At 34.0% G+C, this 22,580-nt stretch overlaps 2 protein-coding genes across 5 annotated transcripts in view; one reads left to right on the top strand and one right to left on the bottom strand.

Annotated features, from left to right (window-relative positions):
- LOC128867712 (uncharacterized) overlaps positions 1 to 11,528 on the top strand; it is a 52,858-nt gene extending 41,330 nt beyond the window's left edge. Inside the window, exons 2-5 of one of the 4 annotated variants that reach the window (XR_008455010.1) lie at positions 7,946 to 8,208; positions 10,270 to 10,651; positions 10,803 to 10,926; positions 10,990 to 11,528. Coding sequence is in view for 1 of the 4 variants with exons in the window: in XM_054109163.1 (XP_053965138.1) it covers positions 8,055 to 8,208; positions 10,270 to 10,651; positions 10,803 to 10,866 (600 nt within the window). In the remaining 3 variants the exon portion in view is untranslated. Of the gene's footprint in view, positions 1 to 7,945; positions 8,209 to 10,269; positions 10,652 to 10,802 lie in introns of all 4 variants that reach the window. The other 3 variants (XR_008455009.1, XR_008455008.1, XM_054109163.1) reach the window with 3 other exon arrangements.
- A 1,614-nt stretch (positions 11,529 to 13,142) lies between these two features.
- LOC128868720 (probable methyltransferase-like protein 25) lies at positions 13,143 to 19,400 on the bottom strand. Its single transcript, XM_054111145.1, has 3 exons — positions 19,352 to 19,400; positions 17,633 to 18,666; positions 13,143 to 13,298 (listed from the first exon to the last, which is right to left on the bottom strand). Exons 1-3 carry the CDS (start codon positions 19,398 to 19,400, stop codon positions 13,143 to 13,145), a joined length of 1,239 nt encoding a protein of 412 aa, XP_053967120.1.
- Positions 19,401 to 22,580: the final 3,180 nt, after the last annotated feature.

The raw sequence follows: 22,580 nt of genomic DNA, 5'->3' as shown, positions 1-22,580 counted from the left end.
TTCCCTGATTTTCATTAAAATTATTTAAAATGAAGAAGTCAATATATTTTTTTCAAAATTGGCATACAGTTTATTTATAATATACATTAAAATAATATATTTTTTTTTTTATTTTAATCATTTAAAATGGCGGATGCGCACTCAATTCTTCCAGGAAGGTCGCAGCGGGGCTTCTCAATCGGCGGCCATTGTAGCATTGGCATCAGTGACTTGAAAACAAAAAACCAAAAACGTTTTTGCTTATTAATATCATAATTTCTATATGAATGAAACAAAAATGAAAGGAAAAAATTTGCGCAATAAAATGCTTAAAAAAATTAATTTTGGGGCGAATTTTCCTATTATTTTTGCATCGAAAAAATTATTTTTTTTGCAAAATTTTCGAAATTGTAAATTCACATAAAAAGTAATATCATAAAAAAGATGTGTGCAAAATTTCAGGGAGATCGTTTTTGCTTATTAATATCATAATTTCTATATGAATGAAACAAAAATGAAAGGAAAAAATTCGCGCAATAAAATGCTTAAAAAAATTAATTTTGGGGCGAATTTTCCTATTATTTTTGCATCGAAAAAATTATTTTTTTTGCAAAATTTTCGAAATTGTAAATTCACATAAAAAGTAATATCATAAAAAAGATGTGTGCAAAAATTTCAGGGAGATCGTTTTTGCTTATTAATATCATAATTTCTATATGAATGAAACAAAAATGAAAGAAAAAAATTCGCGCAATAAAATGCTTAAAAAGATTAATTTTGGGGCGAATTTTCCTATTTCAGGGAGATCGTTTTTGCTTATTAATATAATTTCTATATGAATGAAACAAAAATGAAAGAAAAAAATTCGCGCAATAAAATGCTTAAAAAAATTAATTTTGGGGCGAATTTTCCTATTATTTTTGCTTCGAAAAAATTATTTTTTTTGCAAAATTTTCGAAGTTGTAAATTCACATAGAAAGTAATATCATAAAAAAGATGTGTGCAAAATTTCAGGGAGATCGGTCAATAACTTTTCGAGTTATCGTGTACGCCAGTTAGAAAAATATAGTTTTGAGAAAAACGCGTATAAAGTTTGAATACATAACTATACCTCTCCCAGCGCTCGAACGCAAAAAGAAGTATAGGAAATACTTAAATTTACGTTTAAAATTTTTTTAACATATTCTTAAAGGATTATATTAACATTTTATGAAAAAACAAAAAAAATTGTTTCGAAATTTTACAGGTATCTGTCCCCTTAACATACTTTCCCAAACATTGCATGTAAAAATATTTTCTCTTAAATACAATAAAAAAATTAAGTAATATTATTGTCAGCTCATAATTATGCAACGGCGTATATACATACACAGTCACTCACACCTTATTTGATACAGATACGATTTTTTGTAAAGTATTCTACATTTCACAGTATTTTGCAAAAATGGAAAAATAGAGTATGCATACATCTTTTTTATTTTGCTTTATTTCATTTCTCAACATAAAATACACAAGAGTGTCCATTCGTTTCATTTTAATACAATACAAAAAAAATATAGAAAAATCCAACCGCCGCTTAAATGATACAGTTAAAAACGAGCAACTATTTATTTCTAATATTTTAAATGTTGTACTTTGTTGGGTACCCTTTATTAACAATTACGCCTTGGAATCTACGTGGCATGGAGTAAACCAGTTTTTTTATATTCTGGACTAATTGGGTTCCACTCTTCAAGTATCGGCTGCGAAACTCCACAAATATTGTATGGAGATTTTTAAAAACATTGGAATTGTAAAACATTAATAATCCTGTTGTGGAATAACAAATACGTGACGTCATATTTTCACTTTTTTACACTTCAATCTGCGCAATTTTGTATTTTATCATTCTTTTATCAAACAAAAAATGCGAAAAGTTGCGAGACGCGAATTTAAAACTCCCTTCCATCAGCAGTACCTCCGCGTCGCTGGCCTCAAAGAACATGTAAGTGCGCATATACAATTTCATTTCAGGACGTATGATTTAATTGAGGTCTATTCAAGCCGACAGCATGTCACTCATATGCCACATGTTCAAAGGTATGGTTTTTCCGACCACCGTGGTACTATGCGACGCTTTGTGGCCACAAACTATCAATTTGGTTTATTTTAATATTCTCTCTGCAGAATTCCAGTAGCCATGCGAAAACAAAAACAACTATGTGCACATTCTACATGTACCTACATAGTTTCCGTGTTTTTACTTCTTTGTCGTTTCAATTGACTTTTTGTCTGCGCCCTGATTGCATAGCACTTGGGTGGTAATTGAATTACACCAGTCATAATTGCTACATTAACGACAACGCTGCAGCTTCTCCGTGTAGTGTTTTTTTCACCGGAGTTCAATTGAAAAGTTGCACGGCGCAAGATAGCGGCAAACACCTGCCACATGTTGCACACTTTGCGATAGATTTCAACGCATCGAAGCTCGCGCAAACATTCAACAAAACTAGGTATTTTATACGCTTTCGATTATGTACGATAAAACAGTACTTTGAGCAGAAGAAAATGCGGCGCTGCGGCAATAAAATTTTATGCTGGCTGAATTGTTGATAATGGTCGTGGGCCACAAGTACAGTCGGGACACGTGAAATAGTCTTGAAACAACTTTTTTTTATTAATAATTCGTATTACGAAAAAATAAAAATACTTCACAAAACTAAAATTGGAAATATAGATATATACAATATGTAAATATATAATATATACTAGCAAACCCGGCCCGCTTCGCTGGGCACACTAAAATAGAATAGATATGGTTTAGAACAGAAAATATATGGTTTTCATATTATTTATTTCTTTATTCTTTATTCAAGCGCTTTGGCATAAACAATATTTTTTGTTTTTCTATTTGTTTTTGAGTAAATATAAAATATAAATTGAAAATCAGGAAAAAAGAAGATTGCTTTTAAATTTCAAATCAACACAAATGAATAACTAAGAAACAATCATCTTTTTTCCTGATCATCCATGAATTTTTCGTTTCAATTCATATGTTTTATTAAGCATTGGAGCCTTTTTAACCATTATCCATTTATATTTTTCAAAAAAAAAAACGAAAAAATTTTTTTTTTCCACGAACACATAATTTCATTTGAACATTCGGATTTCACATTAAATTCTCAAATTTCGTAAGAAATTATTCACTGTTCCAAAATCCACTCCAAAAAAATTCACAAAAAATTTTTACACTTTCAATACTTACTTAACAATGTGTGTAAGTTTGGTTTAATTCGGTGCAAAGACACGGCGGGTCCACGTTTTGGCATATATTTCGAGACCCTAGTCATCAATAGGTATGAAAATTACCCCGTATTAAAGCACTTATCAACAGCTTTCATTTGATACCCATATTGTACATACACAACCAAAGGTTACCTGGGTCCACGTTTTGACCTATATCTCGAGACCCCAGTCACGGAACGGCATGAAAAATACTCTGTACTAAAGCATTCACCAACAGCTTCAATTTTATATCCATATTGTACAAACACATTCTAGGTTCCACGTTTTGGTCTCTATATCGAGACCCTAGTCACGGAGCGGCATGAAGAATACTCTGAACTAAAGCATTTACCAACAGCTTCCATTTGATACCCATATTGTATATACACATCCGAAGTTTACCCGGGTCCACGTTTTGACCTATATCTCGAACCCTATCCACCAATAGGTATCCAAACTATACGGAAACCATCTTCAATACCTTCTTAACAATGTGTGTAAGTTTGGTTTAATTGGGTGCAAAGACACGGCCGGTTAGCGAACACACACAAAAAGTTGACTTTATTTTATATATAAGATATATATGTATTATGGTAAATAAAAATATACCAAACAAAAATGGAATAGAAACATGGAAAGAAATAGTTTGTAAACCTAGCAATACTTAATTACAACGTGTTATTGGTTACTTGCATACAGTGGCTCAAACGCTTACCCCTTTAAGCGTTTTCTTTTATTTTGAAAAGGTGCAAGGCTGTGCTTAAAATTTTTAGGCGATGGCGAGTTTTCACGACGAAAACGTTTTCAGATAGTTAAAATGAATTTAATTGAGTGATTTAATTAAGTTTATTCGATTGCGTATTTAATGTATTCTAAACTGTGTTAAAATAAAGTAATTAAATATTCAAATAATTAACAAAGCGAAGTTATTTTTCTTAATGTCGAGTATACTCGAAGTTTTAGGGCTTCCCTTGGTCCATTTGTGTTTCGATTCACTTCCCATTCTACTTACTTGAATTAAATTGTTTTTAGTTGTGAATAATACCTTGAAACAATAAAATAAGTACAAAAAGTAGTGATTAGGTTATATTTTACCGTTTTCCAGCAGTCTATATTCTTACATCTATATTCCAACGGACATTATTTAAATTTCTTCTCTTGGCCTATTTGCAATCGAAGAGTCACTTTTGTATCCATAAATTATGTATTGCACTATAGAATAGGTCCTGCTCATTAAATTTCCAATTTCTCTAAAAGTTGTTTCCTCTTTATGCAATTTAACATTCCGCCGGCATTCCTCTTAAGTGGAAATAAAAACGTCATTTTATGAACACGTAGCAGCCCATTATTAAATTCGTTATTTATTACAAGTATAAGGCATTGTTACAGTTAAGAGCCGTTTTCTCAAGTAGTTAAAAATGTATCTGCATTTTAAAAAGGTTTTTCAGAACAAAAAAATTGGTGTTCATCATAAAATTGTTTACATACTCATACATACATACATATACATATGGGCATTTTCACAAAAAGGTCAACCACGAGTGCAAAACTCGAACTGTTCCTGAGAACTTTTTGTTGATGAATAATAAATCTCAAATGTGTTTACTTTATAAATATAAAATAATTTTTCTTTTCTTTTAATTTTGAGCCGAAATATACAACGAATATACAAAATTTACAAAAATCTATATTACAATAACTCTTTTGACCAAATATACAAACTTTTTTCCTTGTAATATTCCCTTATTCAAAGCAATACTATGATGTTTTTATAATTTAAAAATCTTCTACTGATAGTAACATAATGTTTAACAAGCAGAGAGACTTAGTGGAGATCGAATAACGGTAGTTTTTTTTTTTTGATTACTTCTGCTTATATTCGTATGTCGCGCCCGTTACCGAAAAATAGCATTTATTGTTCTCATTCGTGCAAAAGCAAATAACTTATTTCACTTAAGAAAAGTAGCCATTGACTCTCGACAAAAACGATTAATAAAATTTATTGGTGTTTGAAATTCGTCGCGTCCGTTACCGCGAACCTTAAATTTTAAATAAAGTCGTAGAGATTGCACAAGATTAAAATTTTATAGATGGCAAAAACGGCAAAAGAAACAAGAAAAGCAATAACAACGAAATATAGAGAGAAAATGAAAGAAAACGTCGAGAAATGGCAGGAAGACAAGAAGAAAGAAGCTAAACGAAAGCAAGAGTACCGAAAAATATTATCGCAAAAAATGAAAAGTGATAGCAATTTATTATATTAGAAAAGAAGAAAGAAAAGGACCGTGTTAGGCAGCAAGTTTTGCGGCAAAAAAAGAGCGTCAATAATATTGTTAGTTTGAATTGCGAAATTTACAGCTGTAAGCAAACGATGGGAAAAGCAATAAAAAAAGTTGAGCGTGCGTTACCTAAAAACCTGAATAGAAAAATAGCTATCCTCAAATCTTTATGCAATAAATATCTTAGGCCAACAGAAACGATGGATGAAAATACTACGAAGTCATCAAAAAACCTGATGCGTGAAAAATTAATTAAAAATTCTTTTTGCAAGATGGAATCAGCGTTCAAGCTCCTGGGAGAAAGGATACAATGCTAGTCAATGGGGAAGTAGTCTCAAAACGTTTTATTCTTATGACCTTAACAGAAGCATATCAACTCTTCAAAGCCGAATATACCGAGGAAAAAGTCTGCAAAACTATTTTTATTCGTTCTAAGCCAACTTATGTACATTCAGTTAATCAATAATTTACGACACAATATTGTATCTGTAAGTACCATGCAAATTTTATTTTTTTACTAGAAGGCTGTGCAAAGATTATACCGCAGATTCCTGCCAAAGCTGATTTATTTCTTACATCAGTTTGCTGCGAGGTTATGAATGAAAAGTGCATGGCTAATACTTGTGACAGCTGTGTACGCGATATTAAAGACGATCTAGTTCCAATACAGTTTAATAATCAATTTGATACGCAAATCAAATGGAAACAGTGGAGAAAAGTAGACGATCGCATAACTTTAAACTATTGGTCTTTAAGCGACTTAATTCATGATGTAGAGATTCAGCTACCAGCTTTTAAAATGCGTTGTTTTATTAAACGTCACCAACAAAATTACTTTGAAATTAAAAAGAAAAATTTAGCAGCTAATGAAATTGTTATTCAAGTTGATTTTGCTGAAAATTATCGCTTGACATGCCAATACGAAATTCAAGATGCCCACTTTAGTTATAACCAATCAACAGTGTTTACGTGCACAGCTTGGGTTCTTGGTGAAACCAAGTCCTTTGCTGTTATCAGTGATAGATTGACTCACAGTAAATTCGACGTTTACTGCTTTATTTCCAAAATTATCAATATCTTACAAAACCAGTACAAAGGAGTTACCAGCATTTATATTTTCTCTGATGGAAGCACTTCCCAATTCAAAAATAAATTTATTCTTTCTAGTATTCCAAGACTTGCAGCTGAATTTCATTGCGGAATTTTAGAGTGGAATTTTTTCGCCACTTCACATGGCAAAGGTGCTGTAGACGGAATAGGTGCCGTAGTTAAACGAAAAGTCTGGCAAATCGTTAAAGCAAATCGGTGATGCCTTATGCTTCTATGAATGTGCTAAAAACAACATTGATGGAGTTAAAATTTTGTATATCTCTGGAACACAAATTGATAGTTTTTCTAATCAACTGTCAGAGTTATGGCAAAATGTTCCAAATATCAAAGGAGTTAAAAGTATGCATTGGTTTTCATATTTCGACAGTAAATGTATTGAAGTTGCTCGGACGGCCTATTCATTAAAGAAAATAATTAAAATAGACCATCCTAAAAACTAATAACTTTCTTCTTAATTTTTTAAGTCGTTTTTACTGTAATATTACTTGAGTTTTTATTTTCAATAAAATTGAAGTGTTATAATGACAAAAATTCTGTTTCCTAGCTCATGGAAAATTTTGTCGCGTCCGCTATGTCGCGTCCGTATTTCTTCTATACTCAATTAAAAAAAAACGAAGAGAAAATTATCATATTTCATAAACCTACGAATAACAGTCATCTGTTCGCATTTATTAACATATATATTGTATATATATAAAAATCCTTAATTTGCTGAATTTTGTATATTTCTGAATGCGCCTCAAAAAAACTTCTATTTTTTGTCGCGTCCGTATCACTTTATAATTGCTTATAACTACGTACTTATTTGTAAAAGATCTTTCCCGTATATATTAAAATCTAGCACTCCGTCAGCCCTTTAAAACAATATCAATATATATAAACTTTTACTTTGTCTTCATTGTTTTGGACGCACTTAAAAGCGTACAAATGTCGCGTCCGTTACCGTGAAAATGCCCATATATATTGTAGAAGTATATTGCATAGAAATAGCATTACTTACAATTTTGTAGCTAACGGGTGTATCCACTAGAGGAAAGTACTTTACACTTTCATATATTTTACCTTGCTAGTGAAACCAAAGGAAAAACACCTACGGCTATCAATTGTTTGTCTTGCTTTTCGCGCACCAAAATCCTTCGCCCAATTGAATTTTTCAATACGCTCATCTTTATTGTTATTTAATTTACATCTTCTTTAAATTTTGTATTATTGTGTTGCATTATTCTATAAGATCTAAACGCAAAACATAATAGCACATTTATTTATATTTTATTCACACATTCTATATCTTGCGTCATATTCTTCGATTACAGTGCTTGATAACAGCGGCAAGGAGGCGAGGCTTACGATTGAATCTACTATAACTAAGTAGTTGGCTTTCACCCCTTTTGGCTTCTCACCATTACAGCAAACACGATTAAAATGTCTCATCCGGCCGCCTGCTACAAGGGTATCATTTTGTTGGCCACATTCACTGTACTGGCGCATTACGCATTCGGACCAGTATTCGCTGGTAGTGGCGGAAGAGACGAGCCTAAACAATCAGAATATAATGTGCTGGATGAAAATAACTACGGTTCGTATATTTAAGGTTTCTTATATACTTACATACATATAAGTCGAAATAAATAAAAAACCAATTTAAATCCCTGAAAATGTGAGGAAATCGCTAATTTAATCCATAAGGTCATGCATCTGCAAACAACTTTTATGAGAATAACGTGTTGACTAAAGTGTACTTTCCGTCAAATAGTTTCAAAAGAAAAACTTATATGTACATATATAACTTATCGCGCGAAAAACGGTGTTCGTCCGTATTTAATCCACACGAAGAAAGGTAACCACACAGGATAATGTACACTTTTTTCCATGATGTTCTTCTTCAGCTTCTTTACCTCTTATTGTGTACTTACATATGTCTCACTTCCGTCGAGATATTTTAAAATACATATATTTGACTGTTTCGAAAATTCAAATCTTTTCCCTATATTATCATGGTGTCAAATATAGCGGCCGTTGTTGCCGAATGGGTTGTTTCGGGAAGTGTACGGTTTCGAAACCCCGATCACGAAACATTAAGTGACAGGAAAAGACATACCAGTTTCCGTTCGGAGACGGTATAAAACTGTATGTTCCTCCATATGTGGAAAAATATCAAGACTCACATCATCGGATTTTTGAGAAAATCAAGATAAACAAACCTATCCATATTGCTACTTATTCTCCGATTGGTCCAACTACATACTAGGAAAATGATCCCCAAACTTTCAAGTTATCCCGCCGTACTTTACGGTCTTTGTTGTCTACCGGGGCTTGAACTATAGTTATCTCCAGGGTTATCGCTCGAGAGGACTTAAAATTGTCACGCTTGCTTTACTTAACCTTGGTCTTCTCCTGCTGAATTGTGGCCTTTCGCGAAGGCGTCTTTCGAACTTTAATTCTTTTCAGCATATTTTGAACTGTAGTATCACATTTAATGCTATTGTGTAAAGGACCCAATAATGTTTTTTTTTCAAGTGAGGTCCTCTTATCATTTTCGTGCCCAATAAAGATTTTACAGGAAACAATTAAATTGAGCAAAAAAACGTAAAAATATCAATGAACTATGGCTAGGAGTATAAGAAGCGCTAATAGAAAGTTTACCTCGTAGGTATAACGCAGTTCTAAAAAATAATAATAACAAAATACTTAAAAAAAATAAATAAAACAAAAAATTTAATTATTATTAATTTTGTGTTTTCCGGTAATACTTAAATAATAAAATAACGTTTTTACTAGGCCATGCAGTAAAAATAATCATCAGTACGAGGTGTGTTCAAACAGTATCGCGAATTTTGTGTTTTTGTGTTTTTTTGTTTTAATTATTTATTTATTCATTAATATCTATTTTGCCCCCTTCAAAGTAATCCCCATGAGATGTTATGCCCTTGTGCCAACGTTTTTTCCATTCTTCGAAGCACTTCAAAAAATAATCTTTTTTTATCTTGTTCAACTCCTCCTTGGATGCCGTCTTTATCTTGTCAAATATGCTGGCTGTGGCATCATTAGTGTGTTGTTTTTGGCCAAAAAGTCGCGCACAATCGAAGAAAACGGTAAGCAAAACTTTTACGTTCGACCGAACTTGGCGAGCTTTTTTCGGTCTTGGTTCGTGCGGCAGCTTCCATTGAGATGATTGAGCTTTGGTTTTCACGTCATAACCATAAACCCACGATTCGTCACCAGTTATGACCTTCTGAAGCAAATTGGGGTCGTCGCGGACAGAGTCCAACATCTCATTAGCAATGTTCGTGCGATGCTGCTTTTGGTCGAAATTGAGCAGTTTTGGTAAGAATTTTGCGGCGACCCAACATATTGTCGCAAAAAAGTCGAAATTCGAATATACGTAACCTGCGAAAATTAAAAATTCGCGATACTTTTTGAACACACCTCGTATAAGCTGTAACTATCATTGACCATGAGTTTGTCTGATTCTGAAAATTAACAGTTAGCCTAAATTAAATTTATTATAATGTGCGAGGGTATATGAATCTCGATCTGGGCCTAATTGGCCTGCCTTACTTGTTTATTTTAGATACACTGTCATAAGTAATTAAGAAGTTAAAAAAATGTAAATGTCCCTTAATTCGTTACTTCACAGAACACCTAACACCACACAAGCGTCCTTCCTTTTTTGTGGGCAGCCGATATGGACGATCCGGCGGCGGTATAGGACTTAGCTCTTCAAAGATCCGTCGACTCAGTGTAGTCCCACGCAACGATCGCTTCTTCTTGGGCTCACGCTATGGTAAGCGAGCTGAAGGCAACTCGGCCGCTAAACTCTTTTCTCCCTACGAAAAACAAACCGCCGATGACAATGTAGATGGTTTTGCTTTGCAACATATGGGGGATAACAAACTAGCATACAGTGAACACGAAAATTTCTCAGAGAAGCAACAGCAACAACAACCCCAATTGCAATCATCTTCCATGATATCCTGTGTGTATACTGGTTTTAGAAACTACTATCGATGCCGCAATATGTGAGTAAATCAATCATTACATTCTCAAAGCGCAATGTATTGATTTCTTCATAAACTATAAACTATAAATTCTTATTTCCGAATACAATATCATAGTACAAAACTATTCATATTTCAACTCATTCCATTTTTGATTTACTTTTTGTTTTAGTGATGAGATTAACAACATCATCAACCAGTTGACGGTTGCGCATAGCATTGAGGAAGGAAAGTAAGCGATACGATTTATAGCAACAGCTTCAGTCTCAACTAACAATATCGCAAAACCAACAACGGTAACTAGATTCATAGAAGGCATGATATCAGTAGTAAAAAAAAACATTCATAGTTTACAGCAGAAAAAATACACCTTCTTGTGAAACGAAAATAAAAGCTGAGATACAAGAAAATGATGCGGGCAATCGGAAAAAACTACAAAAGGAAACGCTTGAAAATAAAGAAACATTTAACTAACAAAAAAAATAGCATATTTACACCGAAAGGTGAAATTAAAATTTAAAAAAGGGCTGGATAAATTTTAATTCTCACTACATACACAAACATAACCAAAAGACCAAGCTTACACAAGTATGTATATTTATACAGATATTTAATTTAAAAGGAGGAAATGTTATATATGTATGTATGTATATGTGTGCATATATATATGCATATATATACAATATTTATATTTTCCACATGGAATTGTAAAAAATAATAATATAAAAAGTACATATGTAATTATATTTATTATTATAAAAATATAGAAAAGCGAAAATCAATTAACAAAATGAAATTTAATTTTTAATTGAGTGATATATGTATGTGTAAAAACGTTATTTAACTATTAAACCAACTTTGTAATTTCGTTAAGTTAGAGCATACAAATATATATATAAATATTAAATGAAATATTTTCATTGATTGCCTTCTCGTTTTTATTTCAGTTAGATACATGACAATGCAATTATTTGAGTTTATACAGAAAAAACATAGTTCTGCGATTTAATGTTAATGTATGCTTAAATCTTTTATGCTGAGTGACGTGCTTTCAAAATAAATTATTGTTTTTTTGCTTATACAGAAAATAATAAAACTTAAGCGAAAATCGCAGCCAAAAGGAAATACATACATATATGTTAGTACTTGGCCTTTAAACGCAGAAAGTACTCCCAGCATTTTTTAGGAAGTTGACGCACAAATCTAGTAAAACATTAATTGATGCAATAGCAAAGTTTCATAGAGACATCTCGTGCAATTTCCTGTGCAGTTTCCTGTGCTCATAGAAATACATATACTCAAAACATATACAGGTGACCTTATGAAGCAGGTGAAAGGTGGAAGGTTTAATTTTTAAATCATAATTGAGTTTAAATCACATTTATTGTTAACAATATGTAGTAAAATGTAAAAAATATTTTGAATTCTTTGTAAGCCTTATGAATTGTTGGTATTCTAGGATATCAAACAAACAATCGTCGCACTCACATATCGGCACCCACGTCACTGTTGACAGTTATGATTTCGAGGTTGTAAAAGTCTTTGTTTATTTAGAAACCAACATTAACACCGATAACAATATCAGCCTGGAAATCCAACGTATTCTACGTATTCTCTCTTGCCAAGAAGTGCTACTTTGGACTAAGTAGGCAATTGAGTAGTAAAGTCCTCTCTTGGCGAACAAAACTAACACTCTACAAGGCTCTCATCATGCCAGTCCTAATGTATGACGTGGACGATGACAATATCCGATGGAGATTTTTAGACCTTTGCACGTTGGCCACGGCGAATATTGCAGGCGATGGAACGATGAACTGTATGAGCTTTACGACGACATAGACATAGCGCAGCGAATAAAGATCCAGCGGCTACGTTGACTGGGTCATTTCGTCCGAATGGATATAAACGCTCCGGCTCTGAAAGTATTTGCTGTGGTACCGGTACCAGCTGGTGGTAGCAGAGGAAGAGGAAAGCCTCCTTTGTGTTGGAAAGATCAGGTGGAGAAGGACTTGGCTTCACTTGGTGTGTCCAACTGGCGCCGGTTAGCACGAGAAAGAAACGACTGGCGCACTTTGTTAAACTCGGCCAAAATCGCGTTAGTGGTTATTCGCGCCAGGCAAGAAGAAGAAGAGAATAATCAGGAATGTCGCAGAACCCTACACGGTATTGATTTTAGTCGGGAATAAAAAAAATAAGCAAAAAAATATTCGAGTCAGTTGATTATATTTTCTTTTAACTTTCTATTGTCTTTAAAAATACGATAGGTTTTTACTTTAATAAACAACTTTCAAAGTTAAAAAAGCGGTCATTGTTTTCTAAGCGTCCTACTTAAATTAATTTGCACACAAGTAAAACACCGTAACATAAAAGCACACACATAAATGTTTTTTATACATCCTCTTGAATTTCGCTTAAAATGTGAATAAATGTACACTCTAAGCTTTTAACTTACAAACAAACACACATACAATGGTACATTCGGCCATTATTTTCACTTTCGCCGTCATTAATGCTATAATTTTTCCGCGATTAAGGCATAGCAGCGTGGTGATAACTTCTCATCCAAAATCTTTTGAATTTGTACATTTAGTTTTAAATTTGGTCGCTCCTCTGCGTATTCTTGCATATAACACAAACGATCGTAAAGCACAATATTCTCGCAGAGTTTCTGAAAATAAAAATTAAGTAATTATCCAATAAATTGGGATTAAGCTTTTTTAATTTTTGTAAATAAATATTAATCTTCAAATTATGTTAAGAGGTGCCAGCACTTGCGTTTAAGAAACGAGTAGCAGATGTTCTTGTTTTTTTAGTTTTCGGAACACAAAAAAAAAAAATTCTTGGCCTGAAGTTTTAGAAAAACTTAAAATAAACATTTTGTCAAGTCAAAATTCCCAACTTATTTCTTAAAGCTTAAAACATGAAATAATAAGCTGATGTAAATTGTCACAGGTAGAGTAAACACGTTTCTCAAAATTCAAAATATGGCTTGAAGTAAATTTTATGGCCACAAGCATCATTCAATTATTTGAATCACTTGTGACATTCGACTTTTGACACTCCCTAACAAAAGGTTGCATTTAAGATAGGTGAGGAAAGTGGAAAAATTAAATTTCTTTTGGTAAAAATGGTAGCAAAAAGTATTTTTTTTACTTAATTGGTTAAATGGGAACAAACTGCGAACGGTTTAAAAAAATATATTAAATTTGAAAGCAAATAATACAATATATTTTATGGGCAAGGTAAATTTATTTTATATACACATGTGTATAAATAAATATATGGTACCAATAGAAGTTATTAGTAGAACTTGTGAAGTGTGATATCAACAACAAGTGGTTTAACTTAATCCAAGAATTTTATTTTGTAAATTAATTTGAATTTTAATTTAAATCGATCCCGAAGTTGCGAAGTTTAGCTAATATGACGCTATTATGTTACCTAAGCATTATGACCCTAATTAATTCTTTCACAGAAGAAGCGGGTTCATTGTAAATTTAGTTTGCTATCGCTATCGTGTAATTTCTTTAACCTGATGCTAGAAAAGATCGTGGGAGCCGCAGATCTCATCATGCTCATCCTATGCTATGGCGCAGAAGCTTGGACGATGACATGAGCGTTTGTACCCACTCGGACGACGTAACCCAGCTAACGGAGCCGCTGTATCTTTATTTGTCGCACTATGTCTAGGTCGCTGTAAAGCTCATACAGCTCATTGTTCCGTCGCCTACGATATTCGCCATCGTCAAGGTGCAAAGATTGAAAAATTTTCCGCACAATCTTTCTCTCAAACACTCGAAGGGACGCCTCATCGGATATTGTCATCGTCCAAATTTCTCTGCCATACGATAGGGCGGGTATGATAAAAGACTTTTCCATTGGATTTCAAGGCTGATATTATTATCGGTATTAATCCTGGTTCCTAAATAAACGAAGTCTCTTACAACCTCGAAATCATAACTATCAACAGTGACGTGGGTGCCGATATGTGAGTGCGGCGACTGTTTGTTTCATGACAGGAGATACTTAGTCTTGTCCTTGTTTACCACCAGAACCATTCGTTTTGCTTCGTTATCTAATTTGGAAAAGGCAGAACTAACATCGCGGTTGTTGAGACCGATAATGTCAATATCTTCGGCATACGCCAGCAATTTTACGCTCTTATAATAAACTGTGCCTAAACTTAATATCTGCGGCTCGCACAATCAGATTAAAGAAGTCACAGTGGGTCATCCTGATGAAAACCTTGTTTGGTATCAAAAAGCTCGGAGAGGTTTTTCACAATTCTGACGGCGCTGCTGGTATTATTCAATGTCATATTGCACAGCCATATTAGTTTTACATTGTAACATAATGCAACTCCTTTTCATACTGTCGAATGCCGCTTTAAAATCGGTAAAGATGGTGTGTAGATTCATGGGCCTTTCATGGGCCTTTTCCAAGACTTGAAGGCAGTTAATTTGTCGAGGCGTACCACTTTTAACCAACCGGCACTTCCTATCTTTATATACTTATATTTAAAGAGTGATCAATTCATAGATATCGGATTTTAAATTGAAATAAAACAACGAAAATTCAAATTGATTGGATAATCTTTATTATTTTTGTGTAGGACCATTCATGACATTTATTTTTTAAAGATAATCCCTTTCAAATGTTGGCCGCATCTGCCCCATAATTCGGTCCTCCGTAAACACCAATTTTTAATGACTCGCTGGAGGACTTCCGTCGGTATCTCGTGAATAACTTTAGTAAGCACAAAGCATTTAAACCCACATAAATAATAGTCCAACGGGGTGATGTTTTCAATAGATGTAATGGCTGTTCTTGAATGGTTTCGCGTTACTCTCCAGGCCAAGTACGACAGTTTTAATTATTGGCGTAGCCATTAAACCAAAAATGGGCCTCATCGCTGAACAAAATTCGGGTCCCCTCGGCGAGTTTTTCAAGAACTCAACAACAGAAATTATGACTCTTTGGAAGATCGGCTGGCTTCAAATCTTGGACTAGCTGTATTTTAGACGCTTTCAAGCCAAGATTTTTGCGTAAAATCTCCCAAATAATGCCATAAGATAGGCCAAATTTTTGAGATCGGTGCGGCATCGATTATTCTGGGTCTTCGGCAAAACTCTAATTTACAGTCATAATATTATCTTCAATTCGGGCTGTACGTGGTCTAATCCACCGAGTCTCATCCAATCCGATGGTTTGCCCAATAGTGCGTTCGGTAGGACAGTTATGTACATCATAAGTTGACCTAAGAGCGCGATGAAAATTTTTCACAGAGCGTCAATTTTCGTAATAAACGATTTGTAAACGTTGTTGAGGCTCAACGCGATGAAATGTCTATGAATACTGAAAAAAATTATGTATTTAGTTTGACAGTAGTGACTCGTGATCTGTCAAAAAAACCCTATTGGGAAAAGTACCTCCGATCTGATCACCCTTTATTTATTTTATTGCATGAAAATACATACTCGTATATTAACTTTGGCTGTGCATAAAGTCTGATATAAGACGTATATTTAGTTATACCTTTATTTATATATATAAAAAACACAATTCTTATCTACATATGAATATAGGTATATATGTATATGTACATACCTATGTATTTACAAATGCACACTTGATGCCCTAACAAATGTACATATAGGATGTTTTTAAGAGCTTGAGTATGACGTTAAACGATTCATGATGACTTGCCACACCTTACCGAATAGAAATGTCAAAATAGTTTGCCCTTCTCAGCTATCAAAACTGAAGTGAACTTTCTTTTATTGGAAAAATCGTTTTTAAGGCGCAAATATTCAAGAATAGACTTATGAACGGAGAAATTCGCAATTTACAAAAATCACTGAGGGAAAGCGAGGACCGATCGGTATTATAGAATGACTGCAGATACATTCTGACAAATACATATATGATAGAAGACGCAATAAAAAGAAATCTAACCGCTAGCACTACGCCTGAAGAGATGTTATCTGTTACTTTCAGATAAGTAAAAATCAAAAAATATGTTTTATTTGATTGTTTATTCTGACTACCCAAAAAAAAATAGTGCTGTTTAAAAGAAATGTATTTTGTATATTTGAAATTGAATTACTAGGGTTCATTATTTCAAGAGCAATGTTGCTTACTTTCGGGCGAAATAGGACATTTCAGTTATATTTTTCATAACTGGAAGCAATCTGATAAGATAATTGTAATCACTATTATTCTTCATTTTTTGGTTATTTTGAATAATTTCTAACTTTTCTTGCTCTATTTCTAAGAAACGATCTTCATCAGTTGTTCTCTACCGATTTAGTTTCTTTGCTTTTTGTGATGATTGTGACTCGCTTTGGCTTGTGCTTGACACTAATTCAGTGACATCAACATCTTCTTGATGTTCTTCATTTTCGTTAGAAGTTATGATATCGTTGTTATTAAGGCTACCTGAAGCTAGCCTGCACCGTTAACTTTATTTGTTCATAATTACATACGAATAATACGCAACTGTTGTTATATTTAAGCAATTCAGTCTCTTGCTGTTTAATTTATAGTGAAAAACTGGCTTCTTTAAACCAGAGACTGTTAATGAACATTATTTGATCATACGTTTCTCCAATTGATACTTTTCTATACTAAATATTCTTTGCTCCTATTTTTGTGAACAAGATTTTTTGCGTTTTTGTCAATTTTCTCGTTTCATTGGAAGAAAGTGCAAAGAAAAAAATCTTTTTTTTAATTAAATTTGCCTTTAAAAAGTGGGAACCATTTAATATTTTATTCAATTTACTTTGGAGGAGGTCGTGTTTTTCCCCTTTAGAGATCGCACTGATTTTAATATGAACACAACTATACACATATACATGCATATGTAGGCAGATTATTTATTCGACAAAGCCAATATGAAGAGATTTTGCGATTAAAAGATATCTGTGAGATAATTTAGATTTTAAATGTGCATGCATGTATGTATGTATGTAGATGAATATTACTATTGCAAAAATCACTCACCTGTAACGCTGTTTGCAAACAAGTCAAAGCTTCCGCCAATTTGGGACCTGTATCAGAATACTTTTCTACGATTTCATTAAATTTCTCGTCGTGCTTATCATTCCACAAGGCACCAGGCAGATGCTGCACATCCGTTGCTTTTGATCTCAGCTCGTAGTGTTGGCAAAAATTGGCAAAACTTTCTGTTTTATATATATCTGCAGCAGGCCATTGACTTTTTACTAAAGTTCTGATTGTTTCGGTCTCATCATCAATGATGGCATCGGCTACAGCGCGCCAGAACATTTGTTTTCCATGCGCCAGGTGCTCATCCTCTGAACTATTACGCCAACGCGCACTGGTTTCTTGACAAGCCAGACGTAGAAAGGGACGATTTAAGTAACTCTCAATATCCTCTTTTTTCTCTGCAACAATTTTTTTTAACGATTTGCTCAGTGGAAAGTTTAAGAAGTTTCCATCGGTAGTCTGCTGTAGCTTATGATAGCAACATGGCATGATGACTAAGCACTTAACTTCTGCCAACTCAAGGAATAAGTTTATTGCCGTCACAGAGAGGTCAGCACATGCGTGTAATCCTATAATTGCCCATTTTCCGAGCATCGCCTGTGAGTCGTCGAATCTACTACAGGCAATATGTTGCTTAATAGCACTGCTAGAGTTCGCTTCAATGAGTTGTTGCACATAAATGACACGTCTGCTGGCTTCTGGCATCTGTTGTTGCAGACGTTTCCGTGCAGCCGTTACACGACACTTATCAGACTCCAGACCAAGTACACACCAACTCGTATTAACGCTGCACAATGACTCACTAAGGTATCCCAATCCAGCCCCAAAATCGAGCAACAAGGACGCATCATAACAATGCGTGAGTATAACTTTAGTTAGTTGAATGATTTCATGCTGCTTCTTGACTCTTATCTTTCGCAATTGACTTTTAAGTAGCACTTGCCTTGGGGCCAGATCACTGTGATCAGTGTAGTCATATGCTTGCTTAGGTATGAGTTTGCGGAGTGTTGAACGAAATGATTGTAGGGCTGGAGAGTCAATGCCATTATTGAAATCGTCACATTCGTGTAAAAATGGAAATTTATTTAAATCGCTATTATTCAATTTTAGAAAATATTCCACGAAATCTGGAGGAAACTTTTCAAATACGCCAGCTTTTATGAATCGGGTGTTAGCACTATGATAGATCCAGGAATGAGTTTGAAGGAAATTAACCGAAGCTCTAAAATAGTCATGAGCAGATAAAAATTCAGTAGGCAAAGACATTGCTGAAAGGAAATGAAAATGTCATTTTAAATGCTATTTCAATTATGGAAAATGAAGTAAACAAAACATGAAATTATAATAAATTTGCTTGCACAATATTAAAATCAATCTAAGTATGTACATTGTAATTGGAATTTCAAGTAAATATAGTATAGTATTTTACCATGATTCAATTAATAATTGAATCATGGTATTTTACTACTCGGCTTTTTCACTGCTACAAAGTGGCCGAGTTTATTAAAACATGCAAATCATTTTTCTTTCTCGCAACCCGTTTGAACCAAAATTAAGACCATATGCAAAGCAGTGATTCTCCTATGGAATCCTTTGAATGGAGTATATTTCAACCCTTTCACTAATAACATGCGATAATTCCGCAGTCATAACCATAGGACTAATTGAATTTTGGTTTTCGCCGTAACCATAACCAGTTGCATTGTGATTTACTGTATTGTGGTATACATGTTGTTCTTTTCTTTAGTTTCTGCTCTTCCATATGCACAAATATGTGATAGTATATGTAAATATGAGTTAAGGGGCCGCAATTCTGTTATATCTTTAGAAGGTTTTATTTCCGAATCTGCAGTCATATTCAACACTATTCACCTAGTACATATGTGCGCCACTCAATTGCCTATCATCATTTACACCCCAAAAATCGAGAAAATATGAAATCTCTATTATTACTTTTTATTTTGAACAATAACTTATTTTTATAAGTTCTCCATGTAAACTATATTTGCAGTATATTTCCTTTGGTCGTTAATTTTAATTTTCATATCTTTACAAGACTGTATTCTACTCTATGCTACACACAGCTGTCACGCGTAAAGATATTCTCTTTTGGGAAAACACCAACACTTGCCGATGTCTGACTTCGAACGCTACAATAATTGGAAATTTTCTATAATAATGCTTTTCTTCTCTGGGCAACATATAAACCTTTTCAGTATTAATTATCGAACAGTGCTAATTTTTTGCACACAAAATTTCCCGGTCCGTCGAATTATTTTCAAGAATTGCACCATATTGAAATTCAAGCATCCAATTGACTTAATTCATTTATGCATATATATATATACAGGTATCCCTCGTATAACGCGATAGTTACGTTCCAGAAGAATTGCGCGTTATGTAGTTCCGCGTTATCTAAAACATAGTTTTCATATAAATTTGGGGGTTATGTCCCAATATGTTTTTTTTCTTATACAATTAAAAACACAAGATATGAATAATAATACATATGTACATACATATTTCAAAATTCAAAAAACAAAATTTAAATAATTATGTGCACATTAAAAAATTTAAAAACAAACTAAAACAAATTAAAGGTTTATTAAAAACTTTATTGTTATTCTTCAAACTTCATATGGTAATTAATCTGTTTCACTGTCTTCAAAGATCTTTGCGCGTGGGCGTTTTGAGGGAGCAATAGCTTCATCAGAAGATATTTCTTTAACATAGTTTTCGCTATTGGATAAGAAACTAGTTGTGGGACCTTGTGGTTCTTCTACTGGTTTTATAATTGCAAAATCTGTTATCAGTTTTTGGTGGGTGGTTTTTTTAAGCTCCTTTTCAATTTCGTAATAAGGTGCTAGATTAATATCTATTCTATCTATCTAAGGCAAAAAAGGGTAATTCCCGGTTTACATTAAAAATACATTACATATTATAAATATGTGGTACGCAAATTAGTGTTACCAAACTTTATAATTATGTATTTTCCCCTTCGCATTATATAAGCCTAAATTTCGCGTTGTACTGAAATCTAATTTTTGCAAATCGCGTTATATCGAAACCGCGTTGTATAAGACCGCGTTATACAAGGGATACCTGTATATATATAATTGGCGCGTGCACCCTTTTTGGGTGTTTGGCCGAGCTCCTCCTCCTATTTGTGGTGCGCGTCTTGATGTTGTTTCACAAATGGAGGGACCTACAGTTTCAAGCCGACTCCGATCGGCAGATATTTTTATGAGGAGCTTTTTCATTGCAAAAATTACCATTGCCTGCCGAGGGGCGACCGCTATTAGAAAAATGTTTTTCTTATTTTTGGTGTTTCACCGAGATTCGAATCTATGTTCTCTCTGTGAATTCCGAATGGTAGTCACGCACCTACCAATTCGGCTACGGCGGCCGCTTTTTAGTGAATAATAATAACCGATCTAAGCATAGTAAAGCAGTTCCAGGAACCATACTTCGTTCCAAATTATTGGCAAAGAAGATCAATGGGGCTATATTCGAAAGTATATCCCATGTCGATTGGTCGTTCGTGTCCGGCCAATTCGTTGAGAAATCATGTATTTTTTATGAAACTACTGCACGGTGCATATTTCATTTATGATAAAATGTTGTTAAAGCTTAGAAGATACCTTATGAATTTTTTCTAATTTTCTGATGGTGTTATATAGTAGAAAGAAATAAGCGGCGGACGCGAACGACCCGTCGACATGGGATTATGGTGCCAACATGCCTTGACTTGGGATTAGGGTTAATCGATTTCTTTGAGCAAAAAGTTATCGCAATTTGAATGGTCTTGTGGTCTAATATCAGTTTTTTGATCCGTGTCAAGAATATACAACTGAGCATAGGATAATTCGGAGGTCGACAATGATTTCTTAAATCTTAATTTAGATTTTTTGTTATCGTTGAGAAAAATTGGCATATTAGCGCCTCTAGCGTAAACATTAGTTTAATGAAAAAAATGGCATGCGACACTTTGTTTTCAATAGTTTGTTTAGTTTAAATGTCACAATATTTCCAATTCATTCACTAAATTTTCACAAACATATAATTTCTGCTCCTTTTGTTTGTTTTGTTCTTTTGTTTTGACTTGTATTGGTGCCTAACGTCAGACGCCTCCTGCAGTATTCCATTTGCCTTGGGCTCTGGCGTCTGCGAACGTACTGTTAAAAATTTGCCAGGAAGAAAAGAGCTGACTAAACAATCAAACAAAGCACACTTCTTTTAATTACATACGCCCCTAGTCAAAGTTCATCAAAACAGCCAACTCTTGTTAGTAAAAAAGTGATGACATGTTTTGAGGAAAGTATCATAACTGAACTAATCAATCAAAGGTTTTTGAAGTGAAACTTCTTTAGGCGCGTCGGGGGCCCCAAGGCAGATTGAAAATAGGCGAGTGAAACGGTAAGTTCGGAGCGTTACCGAAATCCGTCAAATGGACGGGGCCAAGGAGCAGCTGCTCCTTCCCACTCTCGCCTATTCGCTCTGAACTGAAATGTAATAGGACTATGAATAAGTTCGTTACGGTTTTACAACAGATGGCGTAACTTGATTATTATTCCATCGATCCACATTTCCAAACATTCATTGGAGAGCTACTGTCGTAAGGCACACACGTCAGTATAAGTTTTTTATTTGAAGCGTAAACAACAATATTTTTACCACACTTGAAAATGTCGAATTTCGTGCCAAATAATGTGTTTTTGCGGGGAATTCTTCTTCATTATTTTAATATGAAGAAAAAAGCAGCCGAAAGTCATCGTATCTTGGTGGAAGTTTATGGTGAGCATGCTCTATCTGAGCGAACGTGCCAGAAGTGGTTTGCACGCTTTAAAAGTGGTGATTTTGGCTTGGAAGACGAAGAACGCGAGGGTGCGCCGCCAAAGTTCATGGATACCGAATTGGAGGAATTGCTCGATCAAGATCCGGC

The sequence above is a fragment of the Anastrepha ludens genome, chromosome 6 (genome assembly GCF_028408465.1).
Source record: "Anastrepha ludens isolate Willacy chromosome 6, idAnaLude1.1, whole genome shotgun sequence".
Taxonomy (NCBI): Eukaryota; Metazoa; Arthropoda; class Insecta; order Diptera; family Tephritidae; genus Anastrepha; species Anastrepha ludens.
Note: the sequence above shows the minus strand (reverse complement) of the source record. Positions and strands in the feature narration are given on the sequence as shown.

Excerpts from the sequence above, each read along its gene's own strand:
- LOC128868720 (XM_054111145.1), bottom strand. The coding sequence starts at position 19,400 with ATGGAAGAGCAGAAACTAAAGAAAAGAACAACATGTATACCACAATAC. Across the intron at positions 18,667-19,351 it reads AACATGTATACCACAATACA|CCCTACAATCATTTCGTTCA; the intron begins GTAAATCACAAT and ends TTGACTCTCCAG. Across the intron at positions 13,299-17,632 it reads GTTTGCAAACAGCGTTACAG|AAACTCTGCGAGAATATTGT; the intron begins GTGAGTGATTTT and ends TTTTATTTTCAG.